Source organism: Salminus brasiliensis, chromosome 2, assembly GCF_030463535.1.
Source record: "Salminus brasiliensis chromosome 2, fSalBra1.hap2, whole genome shotgun sequence".
NCBI classification, from domain to species: domain Eukaryota; kingdom Metazoa; phylum Chordata; class Actinopteri; order Characiformes; family Bryconidae; genus Salminus; species Salminus brasiliensis.
The window spans coordinates 52,775,547-52,792,827 of record NC_132879.1 but is presented as its reverse complement, the minus strand read 5'-3'; the positions used below and the strand labels follow the sequence as shown (position 1 = coordinate 52,792,827).

Genomic DNA, 17,281 nt, shown 5'->3' with positions numbered 1-17,281 from the left:
CCCCCCCCCAAAAAAAAAACCCTCAAAAAACAAAACAAACCCAACAAGGGGAACCAAGTCCCACGGCTATTGAGTCAACCCTTGTGTGAACGGATCAGGAGGCCCCAGGTCTCTCCATAAAACTCACTGGATTAGGGATTAACCTCTATTCCCCACTGGTCACCAGAATCTCTTTGGTAGCTGAAAAGCCAGGAAGACATGGGTCTCCTTGTTTCAGAGGATTTGAATCCTATTCAGGGGGGACTCTGGAATCAAAGACCACTAAATGCATCACAGACATCAGCATGAGTCCCTGGAGAAAAGCCCCTCTGCGTTCTTCTTCTGTTGATGGCACAAAGCACAGCCCCCCCCAACCTTTCTCTCCTTGTGTTCTCAATACTGATTGGATATTAAAATGCCCTCTGCGTTTTCTGTGTGCACAACGGACTCAGTGGGTGTCTTAAGCTGTCTCCAGAGTGTAATTTAGAGCACAGGGGAATTGGACGGGGTGGAAAGAACTCTGGTGCTCTAGGGTTAGCGCTCTCCCGGCTCCTCCTCCTCTTTCTTCAGTGGTCTGAGGAGCAGGCTGCCGTCCCTCTCCTCCACACGGAAGCCCATCTCCCTTAGCATCGAGTCGTCAGCCACCCCCTGCCTCCTCAGGCCCTGCACCAGCTTCTGGTTCTCCAGGTTGTGTTCCAAAATGTTGCGGATGGCAAAGACGGCCCATTGGCTAATGACTGGATTAAGAGTGAAGGAAAAATAATGGAAATTGAAGTCACACAATTCGATCAGCCAATACATGTTTGGTGTCTTGAATTTTGCACTGGAGATGCGAGGCTGATGTAGCTGACGGGTAGTGGAAGCTTATACAAAGATATTTTGACATGCAGACATAATGAATGCATCAGTAGCATCAAATTCTTAAAAGCTGCTACTCAAATACTCTCCTATACAGAGTCGAGTAATTTATATTCAAAATCTGCCGCACTTCGTACCATTAAACAGCACTAATTACACTCCTTGTACTGAAAGGTGTAGTTGGTCAGGGTTCTTTTAGCACTGACGATATCCACAATACACTCGCTTGTATCCCGATAACAAAATTCATCAAGTAGATCAAATATCGTCACACTGCTCACATCTAGAATGGGGTACATTACATTTTGCTCTATTGCTTTAAATTTAGTCTATGCAGACATATCTTTCCCTTAAGGCACAATTTAAACAGACAAGAGAAATTTGCTTCTGCGTCTTCAGAACATCAGTGCCAACATCAACCAGGGAGACTTCACTAGCATGGTTGTGACAGATCAGATTATTGAGTTATTAATGACGCGTACAGCAATGAATGGACTTGGCAGGAGCGAAGTCAATATCATAAAAATGCTAAATGTCTCATAAGTTCATTTAAGAGGCTGTTTCGGCCCAGGGTTTCAATCAAGTGTCAAACATCAGTTAAAATGACTCTCTCCCCTCGCCACATAATCATTCACAGAAAGAACACATATATTTAGCTCCATAAACTATTACGATCAGATATTTCACAAAAGACGACTGATGTGTGAGGCCGAGAAAATGATCGGGGAATCAGCTCTGGTATGCCTCGTCACACCAGGGGATTTCTTTCATTTGCTTGGGGCTGCATTAGGTGGAGCGCCTTATGACAGCCGGGCACAACAGTGGCCGTGAACTCCAGCCAACAACATCCACATTTTGACCCTGATAGAGTGATCATACATAGTGTGGTCAACCCTCCATTAGTAATGCAAGCTGAGGGGCTTTTTTGCTGTGCTATTTTCACTTTCACGAGTGATATTTCAGCGTTTTTTGTGGCGGCTGCTGCTAAACCAGAAGATTGTCATTACAGCGTCCGCAGAAGCACAGACGTAGGGGGCCGAGAGAAGGAGGCATGACCAAGGATACACGGATTGTTGCTGTCGATGCTGCAGTTGTCCAGGATGAGGGCTATACCGTCCAGTTCTCTGACCTAGAGAGACAACACATGGAAACGAGAGTGAGGACAGGATACGTCTGAGGGCTAATTAGCAGCACACAGCAGTTACTGCAAGCTAAGGGTGTTACAGGCCAGATCAGTTAAAGCACAATGACTTTCCAAGGAGCATAAGTGCATGTGGTGAAGTTTTGGTTTGGAGCAGTCATGTCAGTCTGCGCTGGTTTCTGTCACATACCGTATCTCACTGTACATTAACCAATATGTTCACTGTAACTCAAGAAGGGTCATAAACCACCTTAGTGAAGGGAAGAAAAAACCCACACAACAGCGAGGTTAACTACAGGCCTATTCATTCTGCGCTATATGGAGGGCCAGCCAGGAGAATGTGAGCGATAAGCCAGTTCCAGAAATGAAACTATAACAAAATAACTGAAGTCAGCACATCTTTGTGCCAGCGCAGACCCAATATGCTACAAGCAGGGGAACCCATGAGAACGCAGCAATGAGCGGCAGCCTTCATAAGTGAAGGATTACACGGTCAAATAGTGAGAGGACAATCTCGGGGTCCCTCGCTATTGTTTTTTGCCCTCTGACCCTCCCTTGTGTGCCCTGACCCCATTTAACAGGGCTGGTACACGTCTCTGGCTCTCAGCTGACTGAATGGGACACATCTCAAAAGGGTGCAAATTCCGTCATCACAGGAGGGTGCTCACAATGGAATTCATTAAAAAGAGAGACAGAGAACAAAGTGGAAAACAGCTCAGGGAGGGGAAGAAGCGATGATACAAGCAAAGAGATTCAGATTGGTTCTGGAGCCTTTATCAGTACATGCTAATCCCTAGATTAGTTTTCAAGGAGGTAGCCTGCACCGACAAAAAGACAGAACTGAAGCAGTTAGTCAATAAGGGTCTAAAACCACGACAAGGGAGTTCACAGCAGATGGCTTTCCGTGCTCAATTCGAAGCACGGAAGCAAAGTCTTAGGTTTCCTCTTTCCATCTACTGTCCATTTCTGAAAATCGTTCTACTTAATAATAATGCGTACAATTTGGAGGGGCGGAAACATGAGTGGTGGAGATTATCCAGAAAAGGGGGAAAAAAAAAGATTTTAGTTGCTTCGGTTTTTTACTGTCTAGGATCTTACCATCCATACGCTCCTTATTTTTTAACAGAAATTTAAAGAAACATGTATGTATGTCACTAATAATGACTGAAAGCTAATTCAGCCTACACAAACAATGACACTGGTGCTAATTAGTCTTCATAAACTTTAATTCACTTAAAGCTATTCTATTTCTGTGCTGAAGTGTTCCTTTAAACCTTTAATCCTGGTCCAGGAGATCTACCATAATAATAATGTCAACCACAGTCCAACACACCCGACCGGCCTCTGAATGTCAAGAGCAAGGCGTGTTTGATCTGAACTCTCCAGAATAGTAGATCTCCGAAACCAGGACTAAGCACCACTGCCTTAAACAAACAACTACACAAAGGTTTCACGTCCACGAGTCTTATATGGGGTACCTGATCCTGGTTGGTTGTGTGGCTGTGGCATAGGTTTCCGATCAGCCGGATGAGGTGGGCTTTGAAGCTGAGTGCAGGACGAGCACAAGCACCCCCTGGACCTGTGAAGGTGAACTCTTGCGCCACACTGAAAACGTTTTTACTGGCCTTCCCCAGCAAGTGGACTTCCTTCAGGAGCTCTAGAACATGAGAGAAAATAGCAATACTTAAATGAATACCTCAATCTCTTGCCTCAACCTTTACAGAAGGTCAATACATCCATGGGTTTAAGGGTTAAACAAATAAGGTGAGTGAAAAAGGGGAGTGGACAAAGGAAACTGCAGGATGGACTGCACCTTACGAGGTGCAAGATCAGACGCACTAGAAGAATGTAGGTCGTGTATTCCTGTGGTTTGACCTGCCGGTGGACTGAGTTCCCTGCCTTGGCCCATACTGATGACTGCTTTGTATGTGTTCTGAATGAGAGTGGCTGCAAACAGCACAAACTGGCCAGAAGTGCACACTTTCCAGTCATTTGAGTGACCGCAGGATACAGAGACTGAAAAGTATCCCATCACCAAGAAGGCCAAATCTGCTCACCCAACCAAAACAAATACCTTGTATCTAAAAAACAAATGAAAAGTACCTCGCTGTCTAGTAGCATTTGCCTTTTCATATAGATCACATCAATAACTTGTTCCAATTGTGAGTTTACAGTAAGCCTACCATATTCCCTTACTGAATTCTCCATTTACGGATTCCCGTTAAGCTGACCACCCTGAGAGTATTTACCAACTGTTGTTCGGAGGAGATCTGGGTGATCCTGCAGGGCCATAAACGTCTTCTGGTCAGAGGTCATCTCGCAGAGAATATCCAGAAGCACGATCACTGCCAAGGCCTTCTTTACAAACACAGCCCAATGAAGAGACAGTCAGTGCTCAAGTGATTAAAATCCAGACTGATTTTTACTTACTAAGGTCCACTGGGTATTCGACATAGTTACCTGGTCGTCTGCCGATACATCAGAGCTGAGAGCAAGAACATCCTTGCAGCTGTGCTGAAAGCAGGTGGCCAAGAACTGGGCTGTTCTCAGAGGAACCAGACAGTCCTCTTTACCTTCCCCAAGCTGGGCTGAGACTAGATCCAGTAATGTGAGCCTTTTCAAAGAGAGAAAAAAAATAAAAAAATAAAAAAATTATGAGACACAAGATAACATAACAGTACACCGTAGACACATACAGCATTAATGCACGTAATACATGCTTATAAGGTGGGCTTTTTTTGTCTTACTGTAACAGTACATGATTAGGCAGACAGTATCTCACAGTATCTTTTTTGTTTTTCCCTTGTGCCACAAAAATAAAATGCTTCAAAATAGTAATCAGTACAGCCTAGTTACCATGTCATACAAACAGAGAGAGATCGGTACATACTGCATATCACTGAACTCATTTATTCTATGGAGTTCCTAATCCCATCCAGTGGATCGGGATCAGGGCTAATCCAGACACTTTTTTTATGGATCGGGTATTGGATATTTTAAACCTGATTCACTTCTGATCTTTAGCTTCTACCACAGTGTTCTAGCAGAGTGCACTCTGGCATTCTCTAGGCACCCCTAACAGATATTATTCACAGGCCTCAGCATTGACAAGGGTTCTCAGAAGACACCAGAACTATTTTACAGTGAAAGACTAAAACTCTGAAAACTAGTGGTTCTAATGCTTATACTGCATTTGAGCTGCTTTTCCTTCACATGACTGTCAGCTTCCTGTCATTTTTGCCAGTAGCACCAAAACTGTGTACAAATATACTCCCACCACCTTTACTCTTAAATATGGCTGGTAAGAAATTAAACTATGGTGGAAAGACCATTTTACTAGCAGTAGTACCGCAAAATCAGTGTGTTCAAAGAAGGAGGATTATGCTAATGCATGCATGTTATAGAAAAAGTAATTGCACTTTCACAAAACTATAAAACAGCTATTTCACATCAGTAACCAACAGGTATCAGTTCAGAGTGTGTACCAATACACACACCCCAAACATGAAGTGATTTCACTGCAGCATTTTAAAAGTAACTGAAAGCTGGATGATCAGGGAGGTCAGTTATACTGTATTATAAGACAATAAAGCCTTACACCTTGTACGTAGACCCACACTTCATTTCACTCTCACTTGCAACACTCTCATAATTAGTGATAACTTCATAGGCTCTTAAACTTAAATGGCTACTAAACAAAAATTCTAATGGTATCTGCAATGGGACTTACACATTACTAAACAGTAAATCTATGATTCACAACGTTAAACACACTATAAAAAGGTCATTTTTTAAAAACTGTAGTTTATCAAAGAACATAAATCTGTCCAAAATTCTACATTCTTTAAATCGTTTACTAAAATCTAAGTGACTTTACTTCAGTATTAATATTTTGTGGCTGTATTATCTACTAAGATTGAAATCAGACAATATTTGATTTTAAATAGGGATCAGGGCCAAAGAACTGGATCTAGACCTCCCTGGTTTGGTACCAACAAGTAGCACAAAATTCAAAACCCACAGATGAAAATGTGTTTGGGAAAACGAGGACGTTATTTTCTGAAGAGAGAACTGCAACATTTTCCTATAAACTGACAGCTGAACCTCACTGTAAAGTGAGTACCCTGACGTTCTGGCCCATACATTATAAAATGTACTTAAGTATTTGCCAGTGTTCTACATTACTCCTGTCACTGTAATTTGCTGCACACATTGAGCACTTATGTGTCTCTTTATCAGTTTGATTTCACCCTTTCTAGTTCTTCCATTGGCTACTGGATATAAAATCCATGTACATTTTCAGTTGGAAAAATGAAATATTCTGGAGGTAGAACACAGGGCTTACAATTGGCTCCTTTCTGCTCTCACATCCCCGGATCATCTGTGAAGACAATCTCTGTAAAAATGAGTAGGGTGCGCCCAGCTTCCAGAAACATGTCCAACAAAGTACATTTACACCAGTTTGCTTTAAGGGCTAGACAGTTCGATTTCAAACCACTTTATGAATAAACTTCTTGTTGTCGCAGCAGATATAACAGGTAAATATGAGTAAGTCTGGGTCATTAAATGCGAGCAATTCCATTGCAAATGGGAACACAACTGAAAAAGCAACCACATGTAGTGTAGCTCTGATGAGACTAACAACTCTAGCAGGTGGTTTGCTAGAAACAAATCCTGTGTAAATATACACTATAGTACTGGGTAAAAGTATAGACACCTACGGTCCAGTATTTTTTGTTTACTAGTTTGCTGTGAACAATTGATTGCATTCAATGACAAGAGCATAAGTGAGGTCAGGATGTTGGATGATCCCCATCCCACCTCATCCCCAACGTATTGGAAGGAGCACCATCCATCATTCCAGAAAGCACAGCTCCACAGCTCAATGTTGACCACCCCTGTAGCCTATGCCTGGCATTAGGCAGCATGGTGTCAACAGATTAATGTTTATCTGCTCCAGAGAGTCCTATTCTATTGGAGATACTTCTCTACGGGGACTAGACAAAATGTGTGTATGCGCATTTGTACATCTGTGTCAGCAATGGGTGCAACTAAAAATACCTGAATGCACTCATTACAAGGGGTGTCCACAAACATTTGAACATATAGTGTATTTCTTTGTTCTTAAATGTTGGCTCAACAGCTCATGAGTAATCACCATCAACCGCTGCATGCAATTGGCTCAAGTGTTAGCATTAGCACATTATCTCATCTGAGGAGGGAGGTCTCCTTAAACTTAACAACAAAAATCTAGCAGGGTTTATCAGCTTCAGCAAGATTCCCTGACTAATAAAACATGTTTTGAATGTACACCTACTGATTTTCTATAAGCTCAATGTGAGTGCAATGGTGTCAAATGTGTTTTTTACAAAGATCATGCAAATTCAAATTTAGGCCAATTCAGTACTTAAGGCCTTTAGCCTAATGCTCTTTGCAGCTTCACTGCAGAATACTGTAAAGATTTACCTTTACCTTTCCTGATCATTCATCTCAGTATACATCCTCTGGGTGAGTTCGGATGATCTGAAGAAATGCCGTGTGACAATCAGCACTCTGCCAAATAAACACAGTATAATTCAGACATTAAGGTCTGACCTAAGTCTCCACAGACAGAATCAGACAAACTAAAAGGTGTGCGCCACTACAGACACCTGCGTGGAATAACTTATTATTATTATTATTATTATTATTCCATTTAAAATTGTTCCATTTGGAAGTTGGATGCCGGAGCTGGGAATGACATCATATCAGAGATGACCGCATTGCATTAGCTAAAGACTTTACCAGCGGTCACCACGGCGGGTTTGGTGTGGCAGTGTTTTCTGGCGAATCTAGCCCACATATGCCCCACTTTGTAGGTTAGCATTGGCCCAGGTTAGCACTGTTAGCGGTTGACAACACATACTGTATACTGTATTACACAGATAGAAGTTGGACAGTACTGTTTGTACGATTGATTTAATGAGACACTATTGGATAGTAGTGCTAATAAACTGTATAATACTACTGCTTTTACAGCCATCTTGGATTTTGAACTTGGGGTTGGTGAGGCTCTCCCAAATTTCCCAGAAAATCTGCCATCCCAGTTGAAACAGAATGCAACAAGTGTACAGAACCTGTGTATGTAGTGATTTCAGTAGTGTGGCCCAATACGCCAGTCCACATGCAGAACCCCCCCCCACATCTGACTTCAACGTACGTCCAGTCTACGTCAGGCAGGGTCCGGCACAGCTCTGTGACCTTCAGCGCCACCTTCAGCTGCTGCGGCTCTGTCCTCAGCTGCTCTATCCTGTTCTCATCCAGACAGGTGTGCAGCACCATGCACGTATACGCTACAGCCTTCTCATCGGGGAGGTCCAGCAGATCCCTGAGAGGAAAGAGGACCCAACTCAAGAGGCAGGACTCGTTCAGGGCACCAGCACATATGGAACTCATCTTACTGTTAAGAGTTAAGACCTTCAAACAACGATTTTGAAATAGTGTTGGTTGGTCTGGTGCAAATTCACTTACGAAAATATGTGTGGAAAACCATGGTCCCAAATGTCAGTTTTGCAGAGCTGGTTCCCAACTGCAATGTTACCGAGAAACTGAATCCCACATCGGAGTGCTGCCAAAGCAGAGATGTGGACAGCCACTCAAATCACTCAAAAATGCAAATGTAGTCTAGACACATTATCATTTTACCACACAACATGCTACTGATCTAGACAAGGAAGGAACAAGAGTAGGCATACGCCTTTATGGAACGTCAGGACGGACCAAATTCAATTTCTGTTCTTTTTCAAGAGCATTTCCACACAATAGTGTGCAAACATTTGGGCACTGCTGGTCAAAATATCTGCTATAGTGAATAGCTAAGCAAGTAAAAGATCATCTGATTTACAAAGTTAAAAATAAAGCATTTCTTTAATTTTTAACATCCACTTTGGCAAGTATCTCGGCTTGCAAATGCTTTTTGTAGCAGCTACAAATCTTTCAATTTTTGGCACTTGCAAAAGACTTCCAGTTCTGGGATATTTTTAGGCCATCTTGCATGTGTTGCTTATTTGAGGTCCATCCAAAGATGTTTAGAGCATAAGACTGTAAAGGCCAAGGCAACACCTTCAGCTTGCACCTCTTGAGGTAGTACACTGTGGATTGATTCCCTTCTTCCCTTCACCAGTGATATGCTCCGCATGCCATTGGCTGCAGCACAAGCCAAACGTATGATCAGGTCACCTTCAGCTTAACAGTTGGAAAGGTGTTCTTTTCATGAAAATTCTGCTCTTTTTTTCTCCATTGAAATTGTCTGATGCTTTGTGATGTGACTCCATGACAGTCACAGAACAGTGCATCACCATTCCAGACTCTGCTTAATCTTTGTAAAGGCCTTTTGTAGTCAAATGGTGGCTTTTATTGGCCTGGCCAGCAATACTATGAGCAGTTTATTTGTAAGCAGTTTATTTGTTTTCTTGGTCTTACAGACCAAATTAGCTGCAATTTCCAAACTACATTACAAACTGAAGAAACATCTACCTGGCAACTCTTTGCAATCTTCTTACACCCTGCTCCTGCTTTGTGGGCATTAATTATTTTTATGTCCAGAGTGCTAGGCAGCTGCTTAGAGGAGCCCATGGCTGCTGGTTGTTGTAACACGGTTTGCGGCTAGTAGGATTTATAAAAGCTTCGAAATTTACATCACCTGGAATTTGGAAAGTCTGAGAGCTCAAATCTCTTGGGGTGTCCAAACATTTTAGTGGTGCTCCTTAATTTCTTTTTTTTACTCTACAACCGTACAAAACAAAACTAACAAATATTTTTTAAACGTGAAAATAGTATCATCTTTAACTTATCAATCTTATGTCTTTTGTGGTTGGTGTGGCGCTATGGATAACACCACTACCTGCCACTAGCCACCACACCACGTGGGAGACTGGGGTTCGATTCCCGGTCTGGGTGACTGTGCTGCGCTACACCAATAAGAGTCCTTGGGCAAGACTCCTAACGCTACATTGGCCCTCCTCTGTAATACGAGTAACCGTGTAAGTCGCTCTGGATAAGAGTGTCTGCTAAATGCCATAAATGTCAATGTCAATGTCTTTTGGTGATCTGTTCTTCTTCTACTCATTTAATTATTTACAGTGACAGAAAGGTTGATTAGGACATTCTATACACAAACGATGTATGAACTGGGAGAAATCTACTTGGATTAGCATAACATTTGTTGAGGGTTATAAACGCATAAGAAATAGCCAATTGCTTTAAAATTATAATTCAGGGGAAAAGATCCAGGAGTTTGTTTCCATCAAACTAATTTAATATTAGTGAAAAAAACGCTTTATGTTGTATAAAATAATTTCCCGCAAAATCATACGTTCTGATTCAGCATTAAAGAAATCGACATTTGCTATATTTACATTTTCTGACTTCCTCATAACCTCCTGAAGTTAATTATTAATTATTATAATTATTAACAATATACTTATATTTCTCTGACATTTTGAGATAAACTAAGACACAAAATGAGTTTTGCGTTTGTTCATTTGGGACAGAAGTGCTCAGTGCAGGTGCTGGAGATCGACCTCTCAGGAGAGTTCATATTTAACATACTTGCCTTTAAAATTCAAATGCCATCAGGTGTGTTAGATAAGGGATGGAGCTAAACTATGCAGGGCGGTGAGATCAGCAGGACCAGAATTGGTCAAAGCAACTCTCAACCTTAAGCAAAGAGACTTACCATCAAAAAAGTAATCCGAGGCTCCAGACGCAAGCTTGAGAAGCTTCCTCAAAATTTCTAACGATACCTGGATGCAGCCTTGATCTCTATTGGACAGAAAAAAAGATTAGCTAGAGTTGGACGTGAAGCCTGCAGGCTGGTAGGTGTCCAGTAAGATGATTGTGACCACGGGTCTAAATTGTTACAGTCTGAGTGTGCAGTACCGGTACCACATCCAGTAAGTTACCTTAGAATACACTGGTTGCGGGAACACTGCACACAGGCATTTCGTTGAGCTCGGAAACATTCGGCTGTAAGCTGAAGACACAGCAAAGCAGACTGTTGTTCTTGGTTCTCTTCGCTCAGAACCTGAATCTCCTCCGAGAGCCTGGACAGCACTGCGGAGAGTCTCTCAAGGACGTCCACCTCAACACTGAATCTGAGAGCACAAAACATGAGTAGGACCAAAGTTGATGAGTGAATCAGATTCCGGTTTCCCAATCAGTTTAACAATTAGCCAAAAGCACGGGTAAAAACAGAGCAACAAATGAGGCGTGTGTGTGTGTGTGTGTGTGCTTACAGCTCATCTGTGAATGTGTGTAATCTCAGTAATGGCAGGCATTAAGGCACTCTGCATATACATCACTGTGCAAAAGCCTGAGCACACGAACCTGAGCCTTCTGCTGCAAACTTACAGGAGAAGGGGACATATTTTAAGTCATTAACTAAGAAACTCAACATATTTTAAGTCATTAACTAATAAACAACATATTTTAAGTCATTAACTAAGAAACTCAACATATTTTAAGTCATTAACTAAGAAACTCAACATATTTTAAGTCATTAACTAATAAACAACATATTTTAAGTCATTAACTAAGAAACTCAACATATTTTAAGTCATTAACTAGTAAACTCAACATATTTTAAGTCATTAACTAATAAACTCAACATATTTTAAGTCATTAACTAATAAACAACATATTTTAAGTCATTAACTAAGAAACTCAACATATTTTAAGTCATTAACTAGTAAACTCAACATATTTTAAGTCATTAACTAATAAACTCAACATATTTTAAGTCATTAACTAAGAAACTCAACATATTTTAAGTCATTAACTAATAAACTCAACATATTTTAAGTCATTAACTAAGAAACTCAACATATTTTAAGTCATTAACTAATAAACTCAACATATTTTAAGTCATTAACTAAGAAACTCAACATATTTTAAGTCATTAACTAATAAACTCAACATATTTTAAGTCATTAACTAATAAACTCAACATATTTTAAGTCATTAACTAAGAAACTCAACAAAATGATCATTACAGCAACATAAAAACTCAATAAACACTAAATTATGATTTCTTTAATCACCATCAGCCTCGTGCACCATCTGGTTGGTTAGTTAGTTGGTTAGTTAATAAACTGGCCCTTTTTTGGGGGTAAAAGGAAGCATAACACTAGCTACTATTTGATAACTATTGATAACCTGCTTGTTTGAAATATTCCTTATTTAATAAATAAGGAAATATTTGCCTTGCGATGGACATATTACAAAAGTAGATGTTTTATAATCAATTAAATTGAGTAATTCTTTATTAAAAACTTAACAATTGAGTCATTAACTCTAATAAAAACAACTGAATACTGAAGTTTCTGCACTTTTTACAGACTATAGGTGCTAACATGCTTTCTGCTGAGACAGGACTTCTGCACAGTGATTATATGCATAGTTTAATTAACTAATTTGACACTGAAACTCAACAAAATGATCATTACAGCAACATAAAAACTCAATAAACACTAAATTATGATTTCTTTAATCACCACCTGGTTGGTTAGTTGGTTAGTTAATAAACTGGCCCTTTTTTAGGGGGTAAAAGGAAGCATAACACTAGCTACTATTTCTAAAACATTGATAACCTGCTTGTTTGAAATATTCCTTATTTAATATAGCTATCATTTATATTTCCAGCAGGTTTTAAGACACACTGGCTTTTCTGTGGAGTCTGTGTGCTAGTTTGTGGAGAAGCCTCTGCCACTAAGCAACCCCAGGGATGCTAACCGGCTAACCGGCTAACCAGCACCGTGGGACCCCCCTTTTCACTTTGGCCCCTAAAACACGTCCCCGCACCTGAACTGCTCATCTCGTAAAGCCTTCGCCGCAGCCTGCAAGACAGCGAGATGCTGCAGCGCTAATCTGTCCGCACACAGCTCCTCCAGCTTCACTGACTCCAGGCTAGACATGCTGCCTGTCCTGACACTCTCAGGAGCAACGCAGTGACAGACAGGAAACGCCACACTTCAAAATAAAAGTCTCTGAAAAGAAGTTTCTGTTCAGGTCACTGTGGACTTTTCTACTGCAGTGGTTTAAAAAAGCTTAAAAAAATAAAAATTAAAAATAAAACTTTTTTTTCCCCTTCACTATAATACTGAGATTGAGGAAATACACTAATTCTCTTACTACTCAGAGTTGTGCAATATCTGTAATTATATTGTATATATTTTCATCATCCACTGTGTAAATTTGTGTGTATATATATATATATATATATATATATATATATATATATATATATATTTTTTTTTTTTTTTAGTTGTGTTATTTATTGTATGTTTAAGCACCTTAAGGATTGCTGCTCAATTTCGTTGTACATTGTGCAATGACAATAAAAGTATCGTATCGTATCAACTGTCTAATAAACCATATCAAATACACTATATGGACAGAAGTATCGGGACACATGTTCATGCATCATTTCTCCTGCAAAATCTTTCTCCATATTATATTATCCTTATCTGAGATGAATAGATCTAGTAAAAGTGCATTTAATATTGTATTTTGTTTTTACTGTTTTGAAATGTTTTCCCGATACAAAATCAAAAATAGTAATTTATTAATATAACCCCTCATTTGTAAGATTTCAATTATAGGTTTTATTGCTAATTTAACTCAAATTATTTTTTAAATTTTCTATATTATGACAATTGACTAAAGTAATTTTTTTTTTAATAAATATGCGTACATTCATTCATTATGCTTTATTATTGTCAAAACCCCCAGTGTTTCAATAGTGACCACACTGTTTCTGTTGGGACTACAGCTCATTGTTTACTTTTTTTTTTCTTCATATTTTCCAGCCATGTTTAATCTTAAATATTAGCCTTGCTATGGACATATTACAAAAATAGATGTTTTATAATCAATTAAATTAATAAATAATAGTAATAAAAGACATAACAATTGAGTCATTAACTCTACTAAAAATAACTGAATACTGAAGTTTCAGCACTTTTTACAGACTATAGGTGCTAACATGCTTTCTGCTGAGACAGGACTTCTGCACAGTGATTATATGCATAGTTTAATTAACTAATTTGACACTGAAACTCAACAAAATGATCATTACAGCAACATAAAAACTCAATAAACACTAAATTATAATTTCTTTAATCACCGTCAGCCTCCTGCTGAACTACAGTTCATTGTTTACGTGTTTTTCATAAATTCCAGCCATGTTTAATCTTAAATATTAGCCTTGCGATGGACATAATACAAATATAGATGTTTTATAATCAATTAAATTGAGTAATTCTTTATTAAAGACATAACAACTGTTCCCACCATGCATATCCACTTGATTTAAAGGGTAAACATTACTTTTCAGTCGCCACTTCAGCATACAGTTTATTACAAATGAGAAATCCTTTTAACTAATAACTAACAAAGTGAGTTCAGCTTAAAGAAAACCCTCAATATAGTAGTGACTGGTTTGGTAGTGACCAAAAAAGTAAAAAAAAAAAAAAGCTGTGAACAGTTGAACACAGACAATCATAGGCACCAACTGTGGCGGGGAGGCTTGCGAACCTTTTTTAAAATTATTTAAATATTAAACTCATTTCTCATAATCTAAATATCTGAACACTTCTTAAAAACAATACTGAATAAATACAAAATTAGTTATTATAAGTATTATTTTCACAATTTTTTTTATTTTTTATTTAGGTGTCAAGATTCCTCCTAACAGTACCTCCCAAAAGTAAATACCCTATAAAGTATGACGTTGTGTGTATTTAACGTATTACCCTCTCAATTAAGCTTAACTATTTTAATGTGTGTTGGGAAAATTGCGGTTTTACTAAAGCCGTAAAAGTCCAACTGTACGCTCAGCTGTTACATCAGTATTACTCCATGATGTAACATTTTCAGCCTACTACTTTAAGAACGACATCACCATCACCACCACCAGCACCATTAGAAACCAGGCCATCTGACATTCATTCATCTGAATCAACTGTTCCCAAGGCTTTGAGATCAATGGCTCCATTTTTCCCAAACAAGTTGCGGAGACAAGTGCTCCAGCTGCAACAACAAAGGGCAGCGTTCCCTTTTGAATTTTCATGAGTGCTGGACTATTTTTGATCCCTGGCTCCCTGGTCTGTGGTCCATCTCATGTTTTCTCTGGTCTAGGAAATGCAGCAGAGGAAGCTGGTTGAGGCTGAAGAATATAATTACAGGTGGCCGCGTATCAGACAGCTATCCTCTGGCTAGGGTGGGCCCACAGCTAATACACAGATGGTGTGCTGAAGCGAATGACCAAACCCTAAGATAGACTCATTGATCATTTGAGAAGGAGGCAAAGTGAAAGCATCTACTTCATGGCTTAGCTGAAAATGTTCTGCTCGCTGTGTCTGTCTTTGAGCAGTGGAAGGGTGGAATGTGTAGTTAATCAACATGTGTAGATTACGCAGATTGAGGAAATACATGCTAATAACTATACTAACACAAATAAATAAATTGACAAAAGTATTGGGACACCTGCTCATACATTGTTTCTTTTGAAATCAATGGTATTAAAAAGAAGCTTATACTGCGTCTGTTGGAGTAAGTGTCTCTACAGTCTGAGGAAGGCCTTCTCTTAGATTCTGTAGTTTTTCTGTGAGGATTTGATGGCACTCAACAGCGACAACAGCGTTATGGGAGTGAGTTCAGGATGTTGGATGATTACCATCACACCTCATCTCCAGCTCCACAGCCCATCCCAAAAGTATTGGACGGATCACCAACCATCATTCCAGAGAACACAGTTCTTCCATTGGCTGGCATTAGACACGGTGCCAATGGGTGCCAATATTAATCCCATACTATTAGCAGTGCGTAAATAGTGTGTAAATAGTCTCATTTGTTAATTTTACTAAACTAATGAAATCAAATTAATGCAAGGAGTCGTTCCCCCCAAAAAAAGGCAATCAAACGGAGTCAGAGATTTACACCCTAAAGGTCCATCAGTTTGGTCATCTGCCATGTGATCTAATTACACATCAACTCCAATAGTAAAACTAAAGCTGGAAAGGTCGTGTAGTTCCAACAATGTTCTGCAGGCCTTCAGACATGCCGAGCAGCTGATAGGTGTTACTCTCTTAAGAGCCAAACACTCTCATTTGACATGGGGGATCTCTGCCTCCTTTCTAGAAAAATCACATCTGGCTTTTGTCTCCCTTGTTCCCAGCATTCTCCAACCTAAACTCTCCCTAATCACTCTTGCATCTGACCCCGATTCACTGGGGGGAAAGTGGAGTGTGACTGGGTGCCAGAGGATTTTTCTAAGAAGCCCTATTGTAGAAAAGGAGCGATTGCTAAGGAACAAATATCCCAGTGTTTATATTCTCTGTCAGTGCTCCTTTTCTTAGAGGAGCACTTGTGACATTTGAGCTCACACGTCGCCAAATTGCAATCAGACTGCCACTAGAAATGTCTGTCTGCTCAGCAAACTCTCCATTTGCCTTACAAATGGTATTAGGTGGAAAGAAGCTCCCAGTTAATGTGACGTGTTTTCAACTAGGGAGATCTATTCAGGGCTGTCTACATAGTAACACACCCCCAAAAGTATTCCTACACTTACCAGCCAGAATCCCTGGAACCTTAATGGCTGAGAAGTTAAAGGGCCCCCGTCCTACAATTTCTTGTACTGCACCGTTTTCCCAGAGGTCCACTTTTAACCGGATCACGTACCAACAGCAGTCAGAATTGACTTTTACATAACCAATAACATAACACTGTGCCTTTAACACTGATGTATGTAAATGATTTCTGCTCTGATTGGTTGCCCAGCAGTCCAGGTTAATGGAGTGTTGATGGAGGACTACACTGCTGTAGGATGAATAGGTAGAAGTACGTAAGTGCATTGGTTTTTGTAGCCTCATAAGTCGGTGGCTCAGTGGTTAGAGCTCCGGGCTGTTGATGACAGGGTTGTGGGTTCGATATCTGGGCTTGGCAAGCTGCCACTGTTGGGCCCTTGAGCAAGGCCCTTCACCCGCTCTGCTTCCCCAGGTGTTGCAGCAATGGCTGCCCACCGCTCCGGGCATGTGTGCTCACAGTCACTGTGTATGGGTGTCTTATCTTGTCTTGACTTGACTGACATGAAAACCAACCAATCACAGGCTGTTTCTATTACATGTGAAGGGCATGAGATTTTCTAAATGGTAATACAGCAAAAACAGACCAGCAGGAAACAAACAGTGCATTATCTTGCTTCTTACCCACATGTAGTCAATGTTTGGTGTCTAGATTTAGCTTCTCTAGTCTCTAGCTGGAGGT

The 17,281-nt window shown here is 40.1% G+C and overlaps 1 protein-coding gene across 2 annotated transcripts; it reads right to left on the bottom strand.

The window, feature by feature from the left end:
• Position 1: 1 nt before the first annotated feature.
• Positions 2-12,936, bottom strand: atxn10 (ataxin 10). Of its 2 annotated transcripts, none has more exons than XM_072673148.1 (11): positions 12,818-12,936; positions 10,921-11,112; positions 10,695-10,780; positions 8,489-8,585; positions 8,178-8,345; positions 7,451-7,531; positions 4,439-4,592; positions 4,228-4,336; positions 3,457-3,635; positions 1,903-1,966; positions 2-716 (listed from the first exon to the last, which is right to left on the bottom strand). In XM_072673148.1, exons 1-11 carry the CDS (start codon positions 12,928-12,930, stop codon positions 514-516), a joined length of 1,446 nt encoding a protein of 481 aa, XP_072529249.1. In that variant the 5' UTR covers positions 12,931-12,936; the 3' UTR covers positions 2-513. The 2 variants fall into 2 exon arrangements, with proteins under 2 accessions (XP_072529249.1, XP_072529250.1); XM_072673149.1 differs by having other exon boundaries at positions 4,228-4,333.
• Between the last annotated feature and the right edge of the window lie 4,345 nt (positions 12,937-17,281).

Bases quoted from the DNA above. Each gene is read 5' to 3' on its own strand.
- atxn10 (XM_072673148.1), bottom strand. From the start codon at position 12,930: ATGTCTAGCCTGGAGTCAGTGAAGCTGGAGGAGCTGTGTGCGGACAGA. The intron at 8,346-8,488 runs GTAAGTGAATTT...CTTTCCTCTCAG, and splicing joins GGTTTTCCACACATATTTTC to GGATCTGCTGGACCTCCCCG. The intron at 4,593-7,450 runs GTAAAGGTAAAT...CTCTTTGAAAAG, and splicing joins GAGATGAATGATCAGGAAAG to GCTCACATTACTGGATCTAG.